Genomic DNA, 25,783 nt, shown 5'->3' on the forward strand with positions numbered 1-25,783 from the left:
AAAAAAAAAAAAAAAAAAAAAAAAAAAAAAAAAAAAAAAAAAAAAAAAAAAAAAAAAAAAAAAACGCCGGGGCGTTGAAAAATGCATGGATATCATCTTGCTAGGACATGGGCGTTCCGTTTATACGTTTAAGACAAGGGATCAACACCTATAAACACCGCTCCTTCAACAGGAAATCTCAAATTAATCCTCCACCAAAAAGATAGATATAAAAGAAGGGGGGAAACAAAAGATGAAGGAATATCAGGTTAAACATCATCCATTTCCCCAGCTGGTTCCTCGCCACCAGACTCATAGCTGCCCACCGAGCTCATTTCATCGTCCTCGCCCGAGTCTTCGCCAGCGTCGTCGGCGGAATCTTTACTTGCATATTTTGCAACGTATTCTAATTAAGATCATCTCGGTTAGCATACCGAAAAAATTTGGGCTGCACAGTTAACCAAATGTTGCACACCTCTAACTTTTAAATCGTATTTATTTGGGTCTCGCAACAAAATGGCGGCGGCATCTCCGTTGAGAGGGTCTGACGGATTTGGGTAACGTAAAAGTTGCGGTAGGAAGACTTCGAATATATTGATCATGTCAAACATTGGAGACCAGGTTTGATTTATCACATCGAGACAGACAGAACCAGATCTAAGCAAAGCGCATCAGCCGCTAGGCTAGTCGACATTAATTCAGGTCATAAAACCTACAATTCGTCAATGTTCGGATGATATATACGATTCACAAAGCCAATGCTCGGGCTCTTATAGGGATACTGATCAGGTAGCTCGACATGAACCTTCCAAAGTCCTCCAGCAAACGGTGCTGTGCCAGCAATATATTAGTAATGAAACCAAAACCCTGTTTAAAAAACATACTCTCTTCTGGGCCCTTGAAACGGACATAAAATTCCTGCCTGTTAAGTGGCCGGCCGTCAGCATCGGAAGCTAAGTTTGGGACATAGAGGTTATTATCACATACACTAAAAGTGGGTTCAAGTTAGTAACATGGTCAAATACTAGCAATGCTATTCGCTACTCACTATTATCATTAACAAGCGTAACCTCATAATCACTCATCAACCTGAGATCATGATATAGAGTTAGCACTCCGAGATACCAAGCATCGACTCCAGCATAGTATTGACGTGTATGCTGCAGTTACAGCAAAGCAAGGAGCATTACATCCTAAGCCGGCGAGTTAGCACGATACGACTCATAGGATGCTAAAGAATCGGCGAACTTCATGACCTGCAATAAGACTTGGATGTCAGCACAAGTTTTGAAAGCCGTAGTTTTTAAAAAATTCCTCACATCTGTCTCAATTCTTCGCTTTGGGCTGCTCATTTTGCCGAGGTGACAAATTGGGGAGCTCCAAACGTTTAAATCCAGTAAATTACGCAGCTGGTGACCGCGCGACGGATTGAAGGTGGAGGGGTGCTTTGAAGGAGATATGAAGTGGCCTGGTGGTGTGGAACACGGCGGGGTGGGGTCGGCAGGGAATGCGGTGACTGACGAGCGGGCGGCACTGGCACGGCCGACTGCAACAAGGATGGGTATCGGGAGACCAGAGTCTAATAATAAAGGCCAGGAACAATACTGTAACAAACCACAAGCAAAAGGTTAACAGCAGAGCAAGTAAAAGGATCAAGATGTAGTGGTGAGATAGAAGACTATTGAGAGAGGAACAGATGATGTCGGGACGAGAGATTGACTTCATGCAGATGATCAGCATCGGCAGTGATAAGCCCTCGCCGCCAATCAACGGCTCTGGTGGATTACTTAACGCATTGGTCAGGTGCGGCCTGGCCCGTGCGGTTGTTTGCCTGAAACCGCGGCCAAAAGGCAATGAACACCCAGAAAGCAACTCAGTAACAAATACATAATGCTAAAATTGCTAACAAGTTTCTATGATGGCATCAAGCAAGCATAAAATGCAAAGGCTAAATGTATCATCACGACTGACTAGTTACTGGTGCCACATATTCATATTCTTTCTTTGCTTGCTGTCTGACTTTGCAGCCGTCAACCTCGCAATAACAAACAAATCCCCGCAGGTCTCTCAGCTCATTTTTGACCGCTTGTTGTTATGATGGTAAGAAGGCCATTAAGGGTGGTGGCTTAACAGCCGCTCTCCTCCTCAAAGTTAGAATGTCTTCCTTCCTGGGGTGGGAAAGTAACATACCACCCAACTTTGATATGCCATGAAGTCCTCCGTGGTCAGTCCGATAAAAGATGAGGACCTCTGCCTAGCTACGATGCCTTCGTCTCTATCTCGCGAAGACGGTCGTGTTGAGATCGGTGAGGGCCTCAATGTTTCCTCTGACTCATCCGAATATATCGATGGGTACGGGTTCTATTGTTGTCAGGTATTTTATCCCTGGCTTCTTTCGAGAGAGGAAAAAATGCTACCTACCTGAAACATTCGATCGTTCCTCTCGAACCCAAACCACGACTTGATTCTGGCCCATAGCTGGTGGCATACCGACGACTCTTCCTCTTCCTACAATGCGGCTCGTTAGCCATAAACACTATTGGAATGGGAGGCTGATAAAACATTTTCACTACTGCAGCAGCAGCAGCATATCAGTTCACTCAAAATCGCCATGATCGGGGCCAGGATAGTCGATTTTCTTTTTTTCAGCCGAATATGGCAACAGAAGATGCTTAATGGCCAAATGGTAGCATATAAAGTGTCTGGTGTTTCTCTTGAATGGTAATGGATTTGGAAGTTAAATGAAAGAGGATCCATGTTTGTCCCAGTTGCCTATCTGGGGCCACAAGTGCAAAGCCGCTCGGCATGCCAGCCGCACTCCAATTCCACATTTCCAAATACAGCGAGAACATGCGGCTGTGTTGGACCTCCCACAAAGGGTAGTCTCCAGTCAAAATCTTGTGCACTTACTCTTGCAGTGAGTCCACATTTGGTTTCTAGTCAGCAGTGCTCCATGACTGTTCATTCTCTAAACTTACTTAGAAGAGCACACAGAGAGAACTAAAAAACAAAAGAAAGAGGGAGAGAGACAGAGAGAGAAATGATCTCTTGATATTAACTACCTCAAGCTTTTTTCCATCACAATATCTTGGGTGCAATCTAGCTGTGATTATCATTTAGATCTACAAAATTAGCAACGACTTTGCTGATATCCTCTTCAACTAAGCCTAAAACCTCATTTGCAAATCCATCCTTCTTTTCCCAGTTTGCATATAATGTTCCCAACGCCCAGACTAGGTCCACAGAAGCAACAGTGCCTTTTTTATCTGCCTCTTCCTTTTTCTCCTTTATCAAAGTCGCAGAGTTGATATGACTGATCTCCCACTTCTGGCCCATCGCATGTTCAAATGCCCTAACAACCTGCATCTGCGATACGAAAAAGCTTTGAATATATATAACCCTGTTCTTGATTTCTTCCATTCCCCGTCGTTCCAATATTTTCACTACAGCAGAGCCAATTTGGTGGAAGGTGCTTGTCGAAGCGCGGGTCTCCCCATCATCCAGAACATCTGCCTTCTGCCTTTTAAGATCAATATGCAGGAATTCCAAGTCTTCTTGGTCGAAAAAATGCCCACAGACGAGGCTAGTCCACAAGAACCCAGGATACCGAACCACCAGGCTGTTTAGGTGATTGCGGACATTGGCTTTTCTCTGGAATATTGGAACCAGCTCACAGATCATCTGCTCTTGGGAATCGCAGCTGCCGAAATCAGCCGGTATAAACTGTTTCACGCCAGCTTGGGCCGCCGCATCGGCAAGACGCATCTGCAATTTGTCCAGGCTTCCATTAACAGTGACAACGACCGCATCCTTTCCTTTGAGTGCTTCGATGAGGTCGTCCACAGGGAATTCGTCGGGTATCAAGACGGTTTGTACGGAAGGAGGGTAGTTTGATACTGAAGAAGAAGACCGGCGTTTTTGCACCGTAATATTAAATTGACCTGACGAGGCTAGAGCTTTGAGGACGGACGGGCCGAGTTTTCCGTCCGCTCCAACGAAAGCAACATGTTGAACATCCATTGAGGACCTATTGAGGGGCCAAGACAAACGTAACATAAACTTATAAGAAGGGGGGGAACAACGTCATTATATACACCCGCGGGTATGCTACTTGGATAGAGTTTTCTCTGTTGCAAGTCCAATAATGTTAGAAAGGATTAACTAGTAGCTAATTACTCGCGCTACGTAGTCAGCCTTGTGCGGAGTAACGACATTTTGATCCTTGCCATAAGTACAGGTGATCGTCAATGTCCACAGAGTACTCCGTAACTAACTTACATACCACCGAGCTAATTTGACTGTCGAAAGCTCTTCCTGTTGAGTTTGCATTGTAGATTCATAAATATTTTTGCGATAGCTAATTAACTATCAAATCTTTAACCAAGCACACCTAGAAAGCGACTTGTATCGCAAATCGATCCAATGCTGAGTCCTATACTTATATGAGGTGTCAAACCTTCCTCCAGTTTCTTATCAAGCACACCACGTCCTCCTTCATAAATATACAGGAAGTCATTGACGCACCTGGTTTGCCTTTCTTCTGCATATCATCGGTCCTGATACCTATACGGGTACTAGCCTTTCCAACTTTCATCCAAACATGTCCACATCTTCGCCTATCGAACCCCGTGGCTCCCCCGCACCCTCATCTCCACGCCCTTCCCCCCAAAGCTCCGGTCATGTAAGTAGGCAAAACCATGCCAATATGAGAACCAACAGACATGAGCCCTACACCTCCGAAGATCCAGCTACGCCGAATCGCACAGGCACTGCGCCGATCCCAGATGAGAACCATGGCGCCGATTTGCCCTTGACGATGACTGCATCTGTGATTCTGACTAGTTTACCAAAAGATGCACACCAGGCTCTAGCAGATGTAGAGGCAATTGATGCTGGAAAAGGTATGCCGCTCTTGACCCTCGTTTGTGATTGTACACATTTACTACGGTTCCTACTATTCACTTGGGGCTTGCCCATGTATAGTCTTTTCATCACCGGTTAAGATCTTTTAACTTGTCATTCTAACTTCTACTACGTCTTCATTCACAATCATTAAATGAAATATAGTTGTTTTGCAATCATGTTGGTTTAATTGACTTTTGATATAAACAGTTACTGTTCGTTTCCAACCCCTGCCTTCAGCGCCAATCCTAAGAACCCGTGTCTTCAAAATCAGCGCCTCTCAAAAATTCGAAACTGTAGTCCGATTTCTTCGTAAAAAGTTAGATTGCAAGGAATCGGATTCGGTATTTTGCTATGTAAACAGCGTATTTGCTCCTGGGTTGGATGAAAGTGTTGGTGGGCTTTGGAGAGTATGCCTCATGGAATATCCCTTCCTATGGCAGTTATGATATCTGACCTTAGTGCAGTGTTTTAAAACAGATGATCAGCTGATTGTTTCTTATTCTATGGCTCCAGCCTTTGGATGAGATTCTCCACGTGCGGGCAGCGTTTTTTGTCAAACGTCAATGTTGTCTCCAGCATTGAACCACCTTAATGAAAAGGCGGTTTTCTAAAATACAACAACCTCGGGCTATGCTATAGATAATGGATTGAGGGTGTAAGAGATGCCGATCCCTGAAAACCATACTGCAGGGACAGTCACTTCAAAAAGCCAATCTCACACTTGCATCTAACTATTTAATATCTTGGGACAGAAATAGAAGAAGAGTGATAGGAGTAGAACCAAGTGAGCTATGTATGTATAAATCGCATAAGTGCAATAGCAACATTTGACAAACATGTGTACAGAGAAGAATTAAGGGTATTAATGATTATCATCAAGATATTTTTCAAACGCGTCTACTTCGTCTTTTGAGGAAGGATACGTGTATTCCTTTGATGGGTACTCTCTAGTCTTAACTTCACGCCGGTACTGTTCAATTGCTTTCAGACTCTCTCCCCATACATTCCCATATTGTTTGACGAATTTCGGGAGAAATCTGCCTGGCGGAAAATACCCGGCCATATCCACCTGTACGAGTACTTGGCCAGAGCAGCCATTTCCAGCACCAATTCCAATGGTGGGGATCTTCAGCTTTTGTGTGACAATACTCGCGATCTCGGCAGGAACAGCCTCTAGTACCACCATAAATGCGCCCGCCTCCTGGATGGCCAATGCATCATGAAAAAATTTTACAGCTTCTGCTGTAGATTTTCCTTGGACACGAAAGCCGCCGAGAGCGTTTTGGCGCTGTGGTGTGAGTCCAATGTGGGCGACAACCGGAATTCCGGCTTGAGTTATACGTCGAATAGTAGGGGCCATTTCCGAACCACCTTCTAACTTTACCGATTGTACCCTGCCTTCTTTCACGAGGCGAATGGCAGTTTGAAGAGCCTGTTCTGGGGATATTTCATAAGATCCCATTGGCATATCTCCAACCTAAAAATCACACTGATGTCAGAGAAAATGAAGGAAAATCGAGAACATGTATTTGGCTGGATAGAATATACAGTGAACGCTGTTCCCACCGCCCTCGATACGCTCCGGCAATGTAAGAGCATCTCGTCCAGACAAATTTCGCTGGTATCTGCCATTCCTAGCGCAACCATCGCTAGACTATCGCCAATGAGCACCATTTCCATTCCTGCTGCCTCAGCGACATGACCACTGGGAAAATCATGAGCTGTCAACATAGTAATTGGTTCATTCTTTCTATATAGTGCTTGAAGCGTCTTGATGGTCACTTTTTTCCGAACGTTGACCGGCGTTGCTCCCATCGGAGAATGAGAACTATTGCGGCGCCAGACAATTGGAAGAGCGGGAACGGCCACAGCAGCAGGTAAGACTAAAGAATGTGCCGATCTTGCCATGGTTGTATAGAAAAAGGAGCACGTAGGGCGCGCAGTGAATAAATGAAAGCGAGGAGCCATTTTCAAAGCACTCACGTGTCTTGCGGATTGAGACACAGACTTGGAATCCAATAAAGGATGCAGCAAACGTTGTGACGCTGAAGACTCCAATGGGGGGATGGGGAAAAAACATAACCCATTTTGCCCTCAGCCTCTGCTTATATAGTCATAGACTGGCTGAGTCGAAACTGCGCGACGTGCTGGTTTATGCGGCGTAGAGTAGAGAATATTTTGGTGAAAATACAGCCGCGGCGAAAGTTGGCCGAGGCAAACTAGGCCTGATTCGGCTAGTTAACTCGTTAGTACTAACTATCTTCGTGACTAAGCAGCAACATCAAGTTCCTCGTTGTGATGCCGGCTTAGAAGTTAGCAGTTCTTATATATTCCGGGCAGGGAGCAAAGGGAAGCCGCAAGCCTTAAAGAGTCTTTGTTTGAATCTATTGACTGACTACATGACAAGGACAAGCCCAACTGTTTGCAATGGCGCTCCAAACACTTTCCTTTCGGCGTGCCAGCCTTTCACAGATGTCCTTAAAAAGGTCCCTTTTCACCGTCCTAAAACTCTCACAGAAGGAGAACTGGGAAGATTTATAGCTGCTGACCAATGGAACTGCTCGTTGTTGAAGACCGGCGCCAGGGGCTGCCAGATTGTCACTTGCGTTGCAGTGGTTGCAAACATTAAAGTAAGCTTGTTGATCACGCTCCCCCAGTCGTCTCCTATCCATAAATGCGGCCAGAGCTGAGGCATGTAGTCGGCATAATAGCGCCCTAGATCCGTCGGTTGCAGCAAAATATCAAATAGGTTCACCGTCTCAAGAGCTTTGCTGGACGTGAAAAGAGGCCAGTCAAAGCAGTTCCAGTCAAGGGCGAGTTGGGAAAGGGTTAAGGAACGAAGCTGCGGAAATCTGACTCTACTTATCCCTAGGTCCAGAGGGTGGGGAATCGCTCTTGCTACCCTTAAATTTCTCATCCAAAGGGAGAGCTCAAGGACCTTTAAGTTTCTGCAACTGCCTGTTACCAAAGTCATAAATCGAGGATAGCCGCTCCTCGGGCTCCAACATTCAATGGAAATTCCTAGGGCTTCTATGCCCGCAAGAAGAGAGCCTAGCCGGTCTGCGTCACGAGCATATATTCCATTATGCTCAGTGAATCGATGAAGCTCAAGTGTTTTTATTGTTGTCACTCCACTCCGGCGCAAAGCATTAAGAAATGGTATGATTTCTGTGCTGCTTGGTAGCATACTGACTTTTTGAATTTTCACAACATCACCCCGGGAGATTAACATGGAAACGCCAGCCGTTAGTATCTTCCACGTTTTGACACCTTTCACCCCGGGTCTGGCAAAAGCGGCGCTGAAAGAAAGACAGTGGATAGTTGTGGTGCCAGGACGTGCTTGTATAAAAAGTTCAGCCTTTCTCACAAAATCGGCAGACACCCTAATGCGAATTGTTTTCAACAGAACAGCTTCAACCCAGCCAAAATCCTTTGACACAAGTCTCAAATTTGCCAAATCAGTGTTGCTTAAGAAATTTGCAACCATAAACATGATTTCCACGGGCATTTCAACAAAGAACTTTACTCGACGTCTCGGGGGCACAGTGAAACCCCTGCTATATATTAACATCACATCTCTTAATGCCTAGTCTGGAGCATCTGACTTACAGAACTTGGAAAGGAGATGCCATTTTCAAGATGCTGACTGCTGGTTGCGAATGTTATAATGAGTTTGATAGCTAAGGATGATTGTCGATTCTGGCTATCTTTTTTAAAAGCAAAAGGGGGGGGGGCGAAGGTAGAAGAGCCTCTTGTAGTAACTGACAATCAGGCAGGAGAAAGATGAAGGCAGTGAAGTTCTGGGCTTATGATTATCAAGAAGACGCGCCTTTTTAACAGAAATTTCTTATAAGTGTGAAAGCGATTATTACCAAAGAAGCATCAGGCACGATAACAACTGAAAGAGCTGACTTTGGGCTAGAATCATGAAGGATATGGTTTGAAGAATTTGAGAAGGTGAGAAAAGAACAGATGGAGCTTCTAATCAACACAAAAGAAAAAAAAACAGCTTGATCAGGAAAGAAACAGACAGAAATATTACTAGCGCTTCTAGCGTGAAAGTCCCGTGAACTGTTATTACATGGTTTCTGCTGTTTACAAAGGGCAATTAATCTGTCAGAAGCTAGCTTATGAATATTAGCTAATGTGTCAAACAACCTCCAAGACTGTGAGGTACTTTCCGCAAAATCTCAGGTTGTTAAAGCTGATTATATACGAGCCGGTAACTTGGAAAAGCAGTCGAACATCAAACGGCAAGAGGGCATAATAAACCGATGCGATTCTGGACACTAAACAGAAACACCTTTTATAGACGGACGATAAGGATCGGGTCCTTATCCTCACATCTGATTTTGCAAGACTATATGTAAAAGCTTTTCGCAGTTGAATAAAATGCCAGCCACCGGTAAGAGAACGGGGAATGACAATACAGTATGATTTTAGGTAGATCGAGGTAATCTCATAGCATATATAGAACAACTACGATTTAATAGGTATACTGTATTCTAGGTCTCTCAATTCCCAAGGCCTCAGCTGACTGGTGTACATAATGGCCACGAGCCAATATCATTTTCAAAATATCAAAGAGCCCCTTTTATAAGGAGGCGAGAGCATGTTCAATAAAATGTGGACCCACAATCCCCAGAACGCTCTAAATCCGCGTTGGTTTTTTCAGGGCGTTGTAGCTCTCGAAGTAAGTAGTCCAGTTCTACCCAGTTTGATGCAGTCATTGCGAATTTCTTGTGCTGCCGTGTAAGGATGTGCTAAAGAAACAAATACGTTAGAAAGCAGCACCATAAAAGGGGACGGGTATTGTGAGTACTCTACCTCCTCAAAGTCATCATATTTTTCACGGCAATTTTCACAATATCCCGCTTTTGGGTCCTTCTTCTGCCTGAGGTTCTGCTTAGTATTGCTTGCCTTTACTATAGCACGAGTATTTTGCGCTTCAGGTTCTGTAGGTCTGGCTCTACTATCATCTGGAATTGGCACAAAATTCTCTGTAGCCTTAAGTTTCGAAGATCGCGTTGCTGGTACCCTGGATGTTCCAGCGCCCAGAGACATTTTTGCTGAGGAATAGATTCCGTTGTTTTTCTCCAGCACTTTTCGCTTCAGCTCATGAATCTCTTTACTGGTTCCAGCCTTCACACCTGAAGCAGCAGCTGTGGAGGAAATCATCTGGGATCGAATTGCAGAGGTGATATTAGATGGCTGAATCCCTGAAGCCGCGATTTCTGCGCGAGAATGGCCTTCAAATGACGGGTACGGTATGGTACTAGCCCCAAAATTGGAAAAGCGCTGGGCGCTATCAAGGCCCTCGGCAATTTCGCCACGGGAATTGCTCTGGGAATACTTAGGAACCGGTTTTCCAACCGGGGGCGGAGGAGCCATGGTATTTGATTTTGCTGTAACAGCTGACGCCACTTTAACATTATATTTCTGTTCTGCTCTTCGTTGTCTTTTATCTCGCTCAATCTCTTTCTTGTTCTGGGGTTCTTCAACAAAGGGGCATTTTCCAAGGGGAGTAGTGCGAAACTGGGGCCAAATGCCCTCAAATTTGTTCGCAACTTTAGGATACTCTCGAATCATTATAGGGCGGGTTCTCTGGTGGTAATCGTAAATGTAAATGTAAGGTCCTTTGAAAGGCACAATATCCTTCGACCCCAAAGACGGATCGGACTGGCCGTTTAATTTTTCATTCCGTAAAACCGAAGATAGTTCAGCTTCAGCGTTGCTTTTATTCGCTATATTGTTGCGAGTAGAATGACCATGTTGTGGTAGTTCACGATCAGTAATTGCACAGATAAATCGTTGCAGTTTATCGAGTGTCCATATTTTCATGTTCATCTGTCGTGCACGGAACAAAATATCGACATTTCCACTCAGGTCTTTCTTTCCCTCTGCATCCAAAATTCGTTTATCTAGTCCAGTTTTAGATCGGCTTCGCCCTTGACATGATTGTTCTAAACTTTTTTCTAGCAGTGAAGGATCGACAGTATGCGTCTCCGTATGAAGGCCATCCGATATTTGATTCTCTTCCACTGGGTGAGGAAATTCGACTTCGAGGGGGATTTGTCGGCTGGTAACTACGTGGGTGATGTACTTTGAGAAGAACCTCTCGTCTCTCTATCACAGATGCTTCTAGTGAGATTTGGAAACATGAATAGCAAGGTAGTGTTTAAGCTTACTGCTCCAAGATATACTATCTGCTTTGTCCATCTTTTACGAGTTTCCTCGGTGACACTGTCGAAGTAAAAGACAAATCCTGGAAACACTTTTCGATAATGTTTCTGCCATTGGCGCACGCTTTCCGCAGAATCAATAACAGCCTTTTTTTGTCTGGTTGCTGCTTGGCTAGCCTGTTTAGCAGCTACCAGCTTCCGTTCGAATGCACTCGGCTGGGCATTGTTTTTGCGCGTGAAAACCTTGGTGTCGCCTGACTCGTACACCAATGGCCGGGACGGCGACTTAAAATCGACATTGCCTCGATCTAGTACTTGCTTCTTCAAGGGAGGTTGAGAGGCATTCCCGTCAGCCTGTACACTATTAGGTCGCGCTCTTTTTGTAGCAAGGAGGCCCCCTCGATGGGGAGAGTTCGTAGCATTGGGAACGCTAGCCAAGGGGACTCTTCGGTTCGACATTGTGGTTAGGGCCCCAGGGGAGGGAGCTAATACAGCTGCCATGTACTCTGAGTGGTGTAACAATGTCTGAAGAGCGGGAGTATTCAGCAAAACGAAGTACTCGCGTCTTGAACGCGGAAACGTAAGTCAAAGTGAGTGCATAACAATTGTTAAGACGCGGTCGAAAAGAGGTAGAAGGGGTAATAGATAATCGTAAGATAGAATGTCCCGCTGCAATTGCTTCCCAGCCCGTGAATTCCTGCAATCCGCTGTCAACAACAGCAGGCGTTTGCGATTGAGTCCATGTTTTGCCCCAAACAACCCGCGAGTCCGCGATTGCCCACCAAGCACGGCCATCTTGGCGCCGGGCATGACCGCGTGAGCCCTAGCCCCTTTTTGGATACCCGGCCCTATAATACTCCGATACTTTGAGGGAGACCCTTGAAGCTCGTGATCCCTTGGGTTGGCTACTATAACTATATGAATCTTGTTATCTACCTCCGGCACGGTTGTTTAATATGATACACAATTTCAAGATAAACCTTCACAAATACTGTATATACATAAATATACGGAGTACTCCGTATCTAAATCTCAAGGTCGGAGAGCCTCAATATCATTAACCTTTAGAAAAATTAGCAACCACACCAAAAAAGGATTGATTATTAGAAAAAGGCTTACCTCTTTGACGGCCTCTGTAGTCAAAACTAAGGGATGGTCGCCGCCAATACAGACACTATCCTCGATCCGTATGCCAATTCCCCGGAAGTGCTCAGGCCATCTCTCGTCATTTGGGACGTATATACCCCTACTTATATGAGCACACCTTTTGTCAATGACCGGGAAGCCAAACTTACGGCTCGATGGTAATGCATTGCCCCTTTCGTAATTTATGTCGTCTTGAGTAGCTCCCTGTATCATGAACGTCCAGACCGACATAATGCCCAACATGGTGAGGAAATAGCTCCTTGATTGTCTGCAGAGAGTGTTAGTAGCTGTACTGTGCAGTAAAAGAGACCAAATGTGGAGGTGTACCGGGATGGAAAGGCGGTGAGAGCCAGAAGTCGTCAGATTCGAGAAGCCAAACTCGAAACCTAAATCCGTAAGTTGCTTTGAGAGCTGAGATTCAGCATGGCTGTGAATTTCATCTAAAGATATATCCTGGGACTCGCAACACAGACCCACGCATTCACGCTGCACATTGAGAACCGCTGTGTATAAATCTCTTTGCGGGTCAGTAAACTTTCCATTTACGGGCCAGGTCCTCGTGATATCCGACACATATCCTCCATAAGACTACACAAAGTTAATGAAATTGACGGATATTAGGCAGGAAAATAAACCTACACCACCACCATCAACAAGAACCAGGCTTCCATCTCTACAATACCTAAGTTAACATATTTTTAAATACTAATAAGTTATAGAAGACAACATACCTGAGAACATCGTCATTCCGAACATAATGAATGCTTAGGGCATTCTATAACACATTAGTTTACTGTATGAGAGGCATCTCATTGTACGGAATGCATACTTGACCACCTGCGACTACTGGAACGAAAGCCAATTGCTCACAACCGTTTATTTTTATCTGGTATTCTAGGAATGCATACAGATCCTTCTCGGTCGTAAAGTTATGCTTCATGGCCTCCGTGAAAGCTCTACCGGATGCTTTCCCAGCTTTTCTCATATTTTCAATTTCACCTTCGCTTTTGAATACTCGCAGCCCACTTAGCAGCGGTTGTAGCGGTTTTATTTTTGAGATGGCAGCTGTTTTGTTTAATGCATCGGTATCTCGCTGCATACTGGGAAAGAAACGTGAGACAGCCGATTTCGCAGCGGGCAATCCTTTGACATCAGTAAATATTTCTGATGCGTCCGAGACAATACTAGGGAGTATATCTTTGATTTGTTCAATATCGCCGGTCTGATGGGGTTAGCCCTATTCTTCAAATCTGATGTGCATCGATCTCACCTCGTCTGCGTTAAAAACGTCTAGCGCAGCTTGGGTGCCAGACCTAGCACCTTGCCATAATTCCGATCTAGGGTCTTTTTCTCTCACGTAAAGGTGGAAGATATAGTCATCGTCGGACTCATTTTTGGCTGGGATACATAAGTATGCTTGTGCCATGGGCAGGCGTTGGTGCAACTAATAGCTCACCGATTACTGCTAAGGCACCAGGTTCATTGAAGCCTGTGGTATCCAAAAATTAGAACCTTCCCAGAAAATAGCAGCACTGCGGCTTCTTACCCGTTAAATAATAGAAATCTGGATTTTGGTGATATTCATAGAAGACACTCTTTGCTTTATATTTCACTTCAGCAGCTCTGATTATTGCAATGCCGTTCTTCGGTAGCTTCGCTGCTAACTTTGCACGTCGGTGGGCATATTCGAAAGCCGTGACACCGGGAGTTACTACATGGCTGCCCATATTAGCAAAAATTTATCAAACCTCGGAATTTGATTGACCTTACATTCGCCGGCTTTCAATAAATGAGGGTGGGTTTCATGTACCGGTTGGCCAAACTGAATTTCTGCGGCGGATATAGAGCTATATCGCCTCGGACCTTGAAGAAATTGCCTGGGATATAAACAAGATGTGTCATGGCGACATCGGGATACAAAATGCAATGCGCTGCGCCAAAACTGTCGGGACGTTGGGTAACTGCTTGACATTTGTGAGACACAGTATTATTAGGCAATTGAGTTCTGCAGCAACCTGTGCTCATGATGCAAGTCGCCTTCTAAATCTTTTATGTTTCAATTACTCCATCCGTACTCCGTACTCCGTAGTTACTCCGTAATTAACTAGTTAACTAGTTAAAGGTGGTGAAGTCCGGCAGAATAAGTCTGATAGTTCTTGGCACATAGTTAACTAGTGGTTATACGGGGGTAAATTAGTGTGTGTTATAACCTGCATTACTATGTAAGTTATGCCAAGGTGCTGTCTAACTTTAGTGGGGCAAGTTATCATACTAGATCCAAGATAGACTAGCTGTGAATGTTACATCACTATATGACTTATCATGCATGATGATGACTTTCTCAAGCAGCTCTCTATTGTTTTGCATTGTATAGAACAGTATATAATCTTCATGCTCTAGAAATATGACATCTACATGCTGAGAAGATTTAGCAGTTCTACAAGAGAAATTATAAATGACTCTAAATATTAAACTGTTTTAGAATATTAAGAAGACACTGAATAAAATCTGTATGAATTAATTAAAAATCACACAGAGAACATACAGTGCAAAGCAGCAGAAATGAAAAGTAAGTGAATCTTTACTTATTACTATGCAGTTCTGTTAAACTATGAAATTACTTACTAATAATCTGACTTTTGTACAGCATGCAGAAATGATGTACTGAGAAGAGATATAAAAATGAAGAGATGATTATAGAAGTAAAGACAGTATTATTTCTGTGAAAAAAGATTATTGATCAAAAAATTCAGCTCTGTTATTATAAAAGAAAGTGTATGAATAGAGATGACAATGAAATTGTACAGACTTTGAAAAAAAGCTCTGTTAAGATTTACTGTACAGCTCTTATAAATCTCTGACAATATTAAATAAATGCTGAATTCAACAATCATTCTACTTCTCATGAAATCATATTATCTTCAATTATTCATGTCCATTTCACTAGAGAGCACAGACAAAAGTGAGAGCAGTATATGAATTATGAAGTCAATATTTTATAGAATGAATATATCATTAAGATCTTTATATAAATGATTCAGCACTGCTGAACAGCTAGAAGTCTAAAAATAGATCAGATAAAGTACTATCTTCATACAGTAGCTGATTTTCTGATGAATTATAGTCTTCTTTTACAGAGAGAGAGTCATCATACAGTATAAATAATTGATCTGTTCACAGTTTCTCTGAAAAATAAGAGATTAACATCTTGCAATCTCTTGATTCTCATTATGAATAATGAAAAAATTAATTCTTTTGAACAACTGAAGTACTGTGCAGTTATATAGTACAAAGAGTCTCTGTTTTGCATCATAAGTGTGTTGATATTCTACTTCTTTATATGATGAAATATATTGAAAGAGTCCATCTCAAACTTTTAGTGTCAAGAGCTTTAATATAACAATCACATTCTGAAGAGTATAAATCTCACTGTCTCTTTTTTATATGATTTTCACTGTCACTAAATCATCAAAATTTTTAAGACAACAAATCTTCTTTCTTTAAAAAAAACACATGCTGAATGATTTCAAGAAGCAAAGCATGCTGAGCTTGCTGATGTCAGTGAGACATAAATTCATCAGACTGATTAGTGAAATAGTGATGCACTCATTAACTGCTATCTCAGTCACATTTTCTAAAAGTTCATATAAGTAATGACAGACTTTTATTCAGAGAAGCAGAGAAGCTACTATTTACTTCATACAAAGATTAAATCATTACTGACACTGAAGAAGATGCTCTGATCATAAATAAATAAATAAATGATTTGATTTAATTTCTTTAAGAAGACATTGCAGTCTACTTCTTCATCATCTTCTGTACAATATAATGAAAAAGAGAGAGATCAGAATGATCTGACTACACAAAAATATCTAAGACTGCTGAATACAGTGCATACAGTCATTCTACAGAACTTTATGATTTTATAGCATAAATTTTCTGCACATATGATCTGAAGTGATTTTATTTTTGTCAGATCAGACTACACTAAGTTCTCACAGTAAGTGCAAGCATCTCTGTTCAATGTTGAGAATTCAGAGAAGATTTAAATTTGTCATATAATGTCAGTCATTGTCTCTTGTCTTCAAATAATTGAGCAGTTAATATTTTATGCTGTGACAGTGACATAAAGATAAAGTGTCACAATTCTGAAATAAATAAATGACAATCTGATGAATCTGCTCAATGATACAATAATCTTCATCATACAGATAAATAAAAGAATGTTTAATATTACTTCAGAATCATACAGAGATCTCTCTTTCTTCTTTACAGTATTAGATGAAATTAATCAGAGTACTTTCACTACTATCACTGCTGTACAGAGTGAAATAAATGTTGAGAAAACTCAGAAATCAGCAGTCTTCTTTTTCACTTCTATAAGATATAAACTCTCACAGAATATAGAAACAGTATCAGATTTGTGATGTGAATGAACAATAGACTTAAGAAGAGAATCATTCATAAAAAGCTTGAAGAAGAAGAACTTAAGCTAACATAAATGTAATATAATGATGTTCAGTCAGAGAAAAACAATCATTAATGAGATCATATGTCATCAGAAGCAGAACTATAGTACAGCAGTGACTGTGAAGTAGATAGAGCTTATCTAAATAAAACAGAAACTTACTCTTCATGATCTTACTATCTTTCTCAAGAAGACACATTACTTATAAAAAGAGCTTTGAATGTTTGATGTTCAATTATATATATATATTATAATGACTAGCTAATAAACTGCTTCATACACTTTTCAGAAGATAAAGTAATTAAATAACTTATATGAGCTTTTAAAAGTAGATTATGTAGATGTTATATATATCTGTCTCTTTTTAATTGAGTTAGATTCAATGTGAGCATTTAATTATATTGTCTACTCACATGTTGTGAAGCTCTCTCTTCTCTTCTCTTCTTTTAAGCATCATACATCAGTAAGTGATCTTCTTCTCTCTGCTGCTTCAATTCTTGTATGAGCTCAAGAAGACTGCTAATTGCTTTGTATGTATTCTCTTGATTTATTTAATCAGTTATCAACTGATGAGTCTTTCTGCTATCTGCTTGTTAAATTACAAAGCTGATATGCACAGTCAGAATCACAATAAGTGAGCTCTTTCTCTTCTTTCACTGATATTTTTATTCACATGCTTATAAAATAAATATATGTACAAGTTCAAAATGTGATCTGCTCAGATTTTGTACATGCACTCACACATGGTCTGTCTCTAAATAAGCAAGTAAGCTTAGACTTTGTATATGCACTTGTGTATAATCTGCCTCTGAGTAAGCAAGCAAGTCCAGACTTTGTACACACATTTGCACATGAATTGATGCAGTACATACATACAGTCAGCTAACAGAATTGTAGTATTACGATAATAACTCTTGTCTCTACTCTTATCTGTCATTCATAATGTAAGTATTCTCTGTATATATTATATGATGTGATGCATACATACTGATTGTTGTAGAACTCTGATCTTATATGATTCAGCTGTTGCTGCACTAAAATTGCTATATGTGTAACTCACAAGAGTTGACAATTTCAGTCTGTATGAGATTATACTTGCATTCTTGCTATACTTTAATCAGTTCTGTCACAGTCTGCAGAGTTGCACTCTGCTTATGCTGCCAGATCATGATGTTGAGTTTATATGTGAATGATTAAATCTTCATTAAATTGCATTTTATCAACTCTCATACATTAATGAAATTCTGATCAACTCTTGTGAAAGAAAGTTGCAGATTGTCTGCAATGTGTGTGTGATCAGAGCTTCTGATCTCACACTCTTTTCTTAGTGTTATTATATGATGAAACACTTTGATGGGGCATGTGATAATTGCAAGTGATGCAATCATGCAAGTCACTATTTCATATGAGAACTATCAGATGAACTTCTGATATATGATTTAATAGAGATCTGGCTTTTCATGTCTTCTGACACAGCTCTCTCTTTCTCTTCCCCTCTTCTGACTGCTGATCCCCAGCTCCAGCTCCCAGCCTCTGATGCAGCTGCTGACAATTCCATCATACTTGACTAGTCTTGTATGATTCACATTGTATCTAGTCTTGTATGATTGTAGCTGCAGTGAGTTAGTGTTCTTTTCTTTCTGTATTCTGCTTTCTGCTTTTATGAGAGTTTGAATTGGTGTATGATGTTTTCTCTCTTCTTATTTTCTTTGTTCAGGTGGTGTACAGCATTATTGGCATAACTTATTTGATTTTTTTTTTGATTTGCCTAGCTGTACAGGCCCTGTGTGCAGCATCCAGACAAAGAACTGCACCTCTATGTGGTGCCTGGGATCAGTAGTGGTTGGATGTATGTTGTATATTCAGCAGTGAAGCTAAGCAGATCTACCATATAGATAATCAACTGCACACTGTATGTGTCATCACCATTTGAGCCTAGCAATTTCTACACACCTGTCAATCACCATATGGGGGCCCCATATAACACAAACTCTAACTCATGCCATCAAGCTGGCTGATAACCAAGTTATACTGAATGGGTTTGTTAGAGGAGGTGCCATGATAACTGAATTATCAGAGCTTGGCAAGTTATAACTTCATAATATGAGTCAGTGATAACTAACTAGTTATCACTGAGGGTCAGATCTCTGTCAAATCATATATCAGAAGTTCATCTGATAGCTCTTGTATGAAACAGCAGCTTGCATGATTGCATCACTTACAATTATCACATGCTCTGTTAAAGTGCTCTGTTGTACAATGACACTGAGAAAAGAGTGTGAGATCAGAAGCTCTGACTGCACACACTTTGCAGACAATTTGCAACTTTCTTTCACAAGAGTTGATTAGAATTTCATTAATGTATGAGAGTTGATGAAATGTAATCTAATGAAGATTTAACTGTTTATGTATGAACTCAACATTATGATCTGACAGCACAAGCAGAGTGTGACTCTGTGAACTGTGACAGAACTAACTGAAGTGTGACAAGAATGTAAGTATAATTCTGTATGAACTGAAATTGTCAATTCTTGTAAGTTGCACATGTAGCAATTCTAGTGCAGCAACAGTAAGATTATATAAGATCAGAGCTCTATAATAATCAGTATGTACACATCACACTATATGATACACATAAAGAGTACTTACATTGTGAATGACAGATGAGAGCAGAGACAAGAGTTGTCATTGTAATACTATAATTCTGTTAGCTGACTGTATGTACATACTACATTAATTCATGCATGAATGCATGTACAAAGTCTGGACTCACTTGCTTGCTCAGAAGTAGATTATGCACAAGTGTGTGTATGAAGTCTGAACTCACTTACTTACTCAGAAGCAGATCATGCATAAGTGCATATACAAAATCTGAGCAGATCACATCTTGAGCTTGTACATATATTCATTTTGCAAGCACATGAATGAGAATATCAGTGAAAGAAGAGAAGAAGCTCACTTATTGTGATTTTGACTGCACATATCAGCTTTGCAATTTAATAAGCAGATAGCAGAAAGACTCATCAGTTGATAACTGATTAAATAAATTAAGAGAATATATATAAAGCAATTAGCAGTCTTCTTGAACTTATACAAAAATTGAAGCAGCAGAGAGAAAGAAATCACTTACTGATATATGATGCTTAGAAGAAGAGAAGAGAAGAGAGAGCTTCACAACATATAAGTAGACAATATAATTGAATGCTCACATTGAATCTAATTCAATTAGAAAGAAATGAATATATATAACATCTACATAATCTACTTTTAAAAGTCTGTATGAGTTATTTAATTACTTTGTCTTCTGAAAAGCATATGAAGCAGTTTATTAGCTAGTCATTATAATATATATATATAATTGAACATCAAACATTCAAAGCTCTCTTTATAAGTGATGTGTTTTCTTGAGAAAGATAGTAAGATCATAAAGAGTAAGTTTCTGTCTTATCTAAATGAGCTCTATCTACTTCACAGCTACTGCTGTACTACAGCTCTGCTTCTGATGATGTACAATCTCATTAATAATTATTTTTCTCTGACTGAACATCATTGCATCATATTTACATCAGCTTAAGCTCTTCTTCTTCAAGCTTTGTATGAATGATTCTTTTCTTAAGTCTATTGTTCATTCACATCATAAATCTGACACTGTTTCTATATCTCATGAGAATTTGTATTTCACAGAAGTGAAAGAGAAAACTACTGATTTTTAAGTCTTCTCAACATTCATTTCACTCTGTACAGCAGTAATAGTAGTGAAAGCATCTTAATTAATTTCATCTGATACTGTGAAGAAGAAAGAGAGATCTTTATACAACTCTGAAGCAGTATTGAACATTCTTTCATTTATCTGTACAGTGAAGATTATTGTATCATTGAGCAGATTTATTAAATTGTCATCTATTTATTTCAGAATTATGACACTTTATCTTTATGTCACTGCCACAGCATAAGATATTAACTGCTCAATTGTTTGAAGATAAGAGATAATGACTGACATTGTATGATGAATTTAAATCTTCTCTGAATTCTCAACATTGAACAGAGATGCTTACACTTACTGTGAGAACTCAGTGTAGTCTGATCTGACAAAAATGAAATCACTTCAGATCATATGTGCAGAGAATTTATGCTGTAGAATTACAGAGTTCTGTAGAATAACTATATGCAGTGTATTCAGCAGTTTTAGACATTTCTGTGCAGTCAGATCATTCTGATCTTCTTCTTTTTCATCATATTGTACAGAAGATGATGAAAGAGTAGACTGCAATGTCTTCTTAAAGAAATTAAATTAAGTTATTTATTCATTCATTTATGATCAGAGCATCTTCTTCAGTGCTGATGATAATTTAATTTTTATATGAAACAAATAGTAGCTTTTCTGCTTCTCTGAACAAAAGTCTGTCATTACTCATACAAACTTTCAGAGAATGTAACTGAGATAGCAGTTGATGAGTGCATCACTATTTCACTGATCAGTTTAATAAATTTATGTCTCACTGACATCAGTAAGCTTAGCATGCTTTGCTTCTTAAGATTATTTAGCATGTGTTTTTTTTAAAGAAAGAAGATTTGTTGTCTTGAAGATCTTAATAATTCAGTAGCAGTGAAAATCATATAAGAGAGAGACAGTGAGATTTGTACTCTTCAGAATGTAATTGTTATATCAAAACTCTTAATGCTGAAAATTTAAAATGGACTCTTTTAATATATTTCATCATACAAAGAAGTAGAATATTAACACACTTATGATGCAAAGCAAAGACTCTTTGTGTCATATAACTGCACAGTACTTCAGTTATTCAAAAGAATTGATTTTTTCATTATTTATAATAAGAATTAAGAGATTGCAAGATGTTGATCTCTTATTTCTCAGAGAAACTATAAATAGATTAGTCATCTGTGTCATATAACAGCTCTCTTTTCACAAAAGAAGACTGTAACTTATCAGAAAATCAGCTGTTATATGAAGATAGCACTTCATTTAATCTGTCTTTAGACTTCTAGCTGTTTAGCAGTGTCAAATCACTTATATGAAAATCTTAGTAATATATTCATTTTGTAAAATATTAACTTCACAATTTATATACTGCTTTTGCTTTCATCTGTGCTCTCTAGTGAAATGAACATGAACAATTAAAAATAATATAATTTCACAAGAAGTAGAATGATTGTTAAATTCAGCATTTATTTAATATCATCAGAGATTTATAAGAGCTGCACAGTAAATCTTAACAGAACTCTTTCTCAGAGTCTGTATGATTTCATTGTTATCTCTATCTATACACTTTCTCTTATAACAACAGAACTGAATCTCTCAGTCAATGATTTTCTTCTGCAGAAATAATACTGTTTTTACTTTTGTGATCATCTCTTTATTTTTATATCTCTTCTTAGTACATCATTTCTGCATGTCATATGAGGGTCAGATTATTAGAAAGCAATTTTACAGTTTAACAAAACTGCATAGTAGTAAGTAAAGACTTACTTACTCTTTATTTTTACTACTTTGCACTGTATGCTCTCTATGTGATCTTTGACTAATTTATATAAATTTCATTCAGTATCTTCTCAGTACTTCAAAACAGCTTAATATTTAGAGTTATTTATAGCTTTTCTTATAGAACTGCTGAATCTTCTTGACATATAGATATTATATTTCTAGAGTGTGGGGATTATATACTGTTCTGTATGATGCAAAACAACAGAAGACTGCTTAAGAAAGTCATCATCATGCATGACAAGTCATACAATGATGTAACATTCACAGCTAGTCTATCTTGAGCCTAGTATGATAACTTGCCCCACTAAAGTTAGACAGCACCTTGGCATAACTTACATAGTAATGCAGGTTATAACACACACTAATTTACCCCCGTATAACCACTAGTTAACTAACTAAGTAAATAAACATTCTAGCTGAAATTTCCATACGGAGTACGGAGTACTCCGTAGAGAGCCATCTATCGCAGCCAACACAGGATATTTCATTGATTTTAATTGCTATATATTTAGGCAAAGATCTCTATCTAAGCGGGTAATTATTTTACTAACCCTCCGAAGCGCACGCAGCCCACTGCGAGAGTGCCTTATAACCTCCGCCGGCGCCGCCATAATGGGCACAAGAGTGCTGTTCAAGATCGCTTCACAACACGAGATACAAAAAACAGCATTTCTTTTCAGTTAAACAGGATGAGTGTAGGTGACGAAAAACTTGTTAAAATATTCCAAATATTCTTACAGCACTGTTTACAACTAAGATTCGCAGTTTGGGCCGGACAAAATAACGGGTCATTGACGAATCTCGTTTTTCCGTGAATATGCTCCAATACGGGCTCCAGTCCCGAATAGCATCCACAAAAGCTCCCATAATCCATCAAACCAACAAACCGCCTCGGTTAGAGACATTGCTTTCCCTTGGTCCCACCATACATTGGTTTCTGTCCATAGCAAACAACCCTATGGAGTATACGACTATTATTAGCATGTCGACAATTTGTAAAAGCGCAAAAACTCACACGGACTGCCATGCATGGACATGTGGGTTACGAATATCATTGCGTATATGCGCGGTTAGGATTTGGACTTCTTCCAATGACCACTGCAACACAGAACGTTAAGCGATGCGAGACCAAATCAGCTCTGCGTTGCGATGAGAACTGACCCCGAGAAATTTGGTGAAAAGAAACTTCGCCCATCCATCTAACCCTTCTTCCCAGCCTAGTTTATTATAAGCACCTATCTCTTTTAATTTTCGGTCTTTCGGCCAAGTGCCAATGGGCCACTGGAAAGTGTGTTTAGTGACATTGACAAAACCGGCGGCCTTGATTAAATCTGTCATTTCTTCAGCGATACGAAAGGATTTGCCAAATTTTTCGCCCACTTTGAGTGCTAGCGGACCCCAATGATCGATGGCCGTTCCTTTGATTGATTCATCGTCAGACTGTGCTACAACGCTGATCTCCGCTTGTTCAAACCAGCCACCTGGCTTCAAGTGAGCGAGGGTTTCTTCATAAAGCGCGGGGTAATCAGAGCTGCAGCCATATATTGATCTTGCGTGTATGTAGTCAAAGCTGCCCTTCTTGAATGTCCAAGGCTCACAAAAATCATCAATTTGGAATTCGAGGTTGGGCGGCACCAATGTCGGTTGAATTGGAGACACATCCGTTGCGATGACAGACGCTGACGGGAATTCGTCCGCAAAGTCAATCGCCCAGATACCAGTTCCAGTACCTAGGTCAAGGACACGTTGGGGATTGCTATCTATGGGCGCGAGAAATGACCTCCCTCCAAATGTAAGGTTAAATACGTGGTGGAAGAGATCAAGATTATCGGACGCCTGCTCATCATTTGGGCCCCTGAGGGAATTCAGTCTCGTGGACCTGAGCCATTAGGTGCACCAGTCAAGCCTCACCAGTATGTGCCAAATCTGTAGCTATTGTATCTCCTTCCATTCTCATACACATGGCTGGTGATCAGTGAATAGAGTGAGGTGGTTATGGATGAAGTATCGCTATCATCTCCATAAGAGGAGTCAACGTCATCCTCAACCTCAATAATGGCGTTTTCTGCTTGGTTTTGATCCATAGGAAAGCGGCCAGCGGGAACTAGTGTCCAGATTTGCGGCGGCTGTGGCTCCATAGTTAGTGAACTATTTCACTAGGTAGTGACTAACTATAAGACTAAACAGAAAAAATACACGTTGAGCGAATAGTTAACTAATGCACCAAAGCTACTTACATTCTCCGACGATCACGGCCGATTTTTTGCTTGAATAATAACAGTGAACTTTGGGCTGACATGATGGATTCAAGTCAAAATTGATCGAAAGCCTTGACACGTCTTTGGCTGTCCTGCTCCAGGCTAAGTCCGAGCCCAAGCCGGGGTCGGGTAACTAGGCGAGGCTATTATATGTCGCCATGGCAAGGATCACGGTTACAGCCTTTTCTGCACGCCATCGATCATGGATTCTCAAATTGTTCAACATCATTCGCTCAGCATCCGCTCGCTGCAGGCGCTTTACCGTAGGCTATCCAATCCGTATCGCGAGGGGGTTCTCAAGCCCAGGTCATTAAGTGCCTTGTTCGGCGATTTAAAGCGTTTTTACGTGGTGCATTAACAGAGCATGCAGGCTTTTTGTGTCCACACGAGCGAGCTTGATGTCAATCCAACTTTTTTTCGTTTCGCACATGGCTCCCGGCGCTCCGAAATCCTATTTTCCGAACCTTTTCTTTCGTATTATTGACGGCAGAGTATCGTTCTGAACCCCCTGACCAGCACGACGGTTGCATGCGACGACCCTGACAAACAACAAGAGTAATAACAAAACTATAAAATAATTGCAGTAATACGGGCAGCTTGTTCCAAAACCGAGGATCGTCAAGGATGGCCAATGGTGCTACTCCCATGAACTGCTCTACAACAAGCCTGTTGGTCAAAAAGCAGTGTGCGAAAAAAAGTTGCCCAGAAGCACAAAGCCTGTCCGGCCCACGCAAACTTGCCCGCAAAGTCAACCCTTAACTGCTTGGAATTGGCATTTGCGGGACCGCCCAAAATGAACAGGGTTATTTTCCTTTATATATAAAAGGAACATCCCGGTTGGTCTAGTTTTGGGCCAGACTGGTGATAATATTGGAGGTTGGCCTCAAAGTTGGGTTTTCTCCAGGATACTGATGGAGGTCCTATGCTGCATATTGCTCTCCCTGACTGTGGGATATGCCGGCTGGCTTGTGCTCTCCAGGCTCTGCTGGAGCCCCCTTGCAAAATTTCCCGGGCCGAGGCTTGCTGCTTTGACCAACTGGTATGAATTCTACTACGATGTTATACTGCAAGGGAAATTCACATCCCATATTCAGGACCTTCACAAGCAGTATGGTATGAAATGATTCTTGTCGTGTGTACTTCAAACAATCCTAAGAGCGTCACTCCCAGGGCCCATCATTCGGATAACGCCCACTGAACTTCACGTCGACGACCCGGACTTCTATGAGCAGTTATACTCGAGGAATGGGCGAAGGGACAAATATAGTTATTTTTCGGGGCGCTTTGGGTATGCAAGCGACTGTTTTTCAACCATTCACCATGATTTACATCGTATGCGTCG

General features: G+C 40.8%; 8 protein-coding genes across 8 annotated transcripts; 1 reads left to right on the top strand and 7 right to left on the bottom strand.

The window, feature by feature from the left end:
- Positions 1 to 248: 248 nt before the first annotated feature.
- Positions 249 to 1,331, bottom strand: ubc8 (ubiquitin-conjugating enzyme E2 H; the record flags this gene model as incomplete). Its single annotated transcript, XM_049254635.1, has 7 exons — positions 249 to 385; positions 455 to 636; positions 696 to 810; positions 864 to 967; positions 1,024 to 1,068; positions 1,198 to 1,235; positions 1,299 to 1,331. The coding sequence occupies 7 exons, from the start codon at positions 1,329 to 1,331 to the stop codon at positions 249 to 251; spliced, it is 654 nt and encodes a 217-aa protein (XP_049106318.1).
- Positions 1,332 to 3,078: 1,747 nt separating this feature from the next.
- LOZ57_005607 (uncharacterized protein) lies at positions 3,079 to 3,999 on the bottom strand (the record flags this gene model as incomplete). The annotated part of the gene is made up of 1 exon (XM_049254636.1): positions 3,079 to 3,999. One exon carries the CDS (start codon positions 3,997 to 3,999, stop codon positions 3,079 to 3,081), a length of 921 nt encoding a protein of 306 aa, XP_049106319.1.
- Positions 4,000 to 4,579: 580 nt separating this feature from the next.
- On the top strand, positions 4,580 to 5,408 carry atg12 (Ubiquitin-like protein; the record flags this gene model as incomplete). Its single annotated transcript, XM_049254637.1, has 3 exons — positions 4,580 to 4,880; positions 5,092 to 5,291; positions 5,349 to 5,408. 3 exons carry the CDS (start codon positions 4,580 to 4,582, stop codon positions 5,406 to 5,408), a joined length of 561 nt encoding a protein of 186 aa, XP_049106320.1.
- A 338-nt stretch (positions 5,409 to 5,746) lies between these two features.
- On the bottom strand, positions 5,747 to 6,792 carry ECM31 (cell wall biogenesis and architecture protein; the record flags this gene model as incomplete). Its single annotated transcript, XM_049254638.1, has 2 exons — positions 5,747 to 6,361; positions 6,433 to 6,792. 2 exons carry the CDS (start codon positions 6,790 to 6,792, stop codon positions 5,747 to 5,749), a joined length of 975 nt encoding a protein of 324 aa, XP_049106321.1.
- A 586-nt stretch (positions 6,793 to 7,378) lies between these two features.
- On the bottom strand, positions 7,379 to 8,516 carry LOZ57_005610 (uncharacterized protein; the record flags this gene model as incomplete). Its single annotated transcript, XM_049254639.1, has 2 exons — positions 7,379 to 8,438; positions 8,494 to 8,516. The coding sequence occupies 2 exons, from the start codon at positions 8,514 to 8,516 to the stop codon at positions 7,379 to 7,381; spliced, it is 1,083 nt and encodes a 360-aa protein (XP_049106322.1).
- A 984-nt stretch (positions 8,517 to 9,500) lies between these two features.
- DBF4 (Cdc7p-Dbf4p kinase complex regulatory subunit) lies at positions 9,501 to 11,525 on the bottom strand (the record flags this gene model as incomplete). The annotated part of the gene is made up of 3 exons (XM_049254640.1): positions 9,501 to 9,647; positions 9,712 to 11,010; positions 11,073 to 11,525. 3 exons carry the CDS (start codon positions 11,523 to 11,525, stop codon positions 9,501 to 9,503), a joined length of 1,899 nt encoding a protein of 632 aa, XP_049106323.1.
- Positions 11,526 to 12,098: 573 nt separating this feature from the next.
- On the bottom strand, positions 12,099 to 13,939 carry ICP55 (aminopeptidase; the record flags this gene model as incomplete). Its single annotated transcript, XM_049254641.1, has 10 exons — positions 12,099 to 12,128; positions 12,186 to 12,312; positions 12,362 to 12,480; positions 12,540 to 12,800; positions 12,852 to 12,885; positions 12,944 to 12,987; positions 13,042 to 13,434; positions 13,483 to 13,610; positions 13,669 to 13,701; positions 13,759 to 13,939. The coding sequence occupies 10 exons, from the start codon at positions 13,937 to 13,939 to the stop codon at positions 12,099 to 12,101; spliced, it is 1,350 nt and encodes a 449-aa protein (XP_049106324.1).
- Positions 13,940 to 23,296: 9,357 nt separating this feature from the next.
- Positions 23,297 to 24,321, bottom strand: LOZ57_005613 (uncharacterized protein; the record flags this gene model as incomplete). Its single annotated transcript, XM_049254642.1, has 2 exons — positions 23,297 to 24,038; positions 24,095 to 24,321. The coding sequence occupies 2 exons, from the start codon at positions 24,319 to 24,321 to the stop codon at positions 23,297 to 23,299; spliced, it is 969 nt and encodes a 322-aa protein (XP_049106325.1).
- Positions 24,322 to 25,783: the final 1,462 nt, after the last annotated feature.

The sequence above is a fragment of the Ophidiomyces ophidiicola genome, assembly GCF_022830035.1.
Source record: "Ophidiomyces ophidiicola strain CBS 122913 chromosome Unknown scaffold_30, whole genome shotgun sequence".
In the NCBI taxonomy this organism is placed as follows: Eukaryota; Fungi; Ascomycota; class Eurotiomycetes; order Onygenales; family Onygenaceae; genus Ophidiomyces; species Ophidiomyces ophidiicola.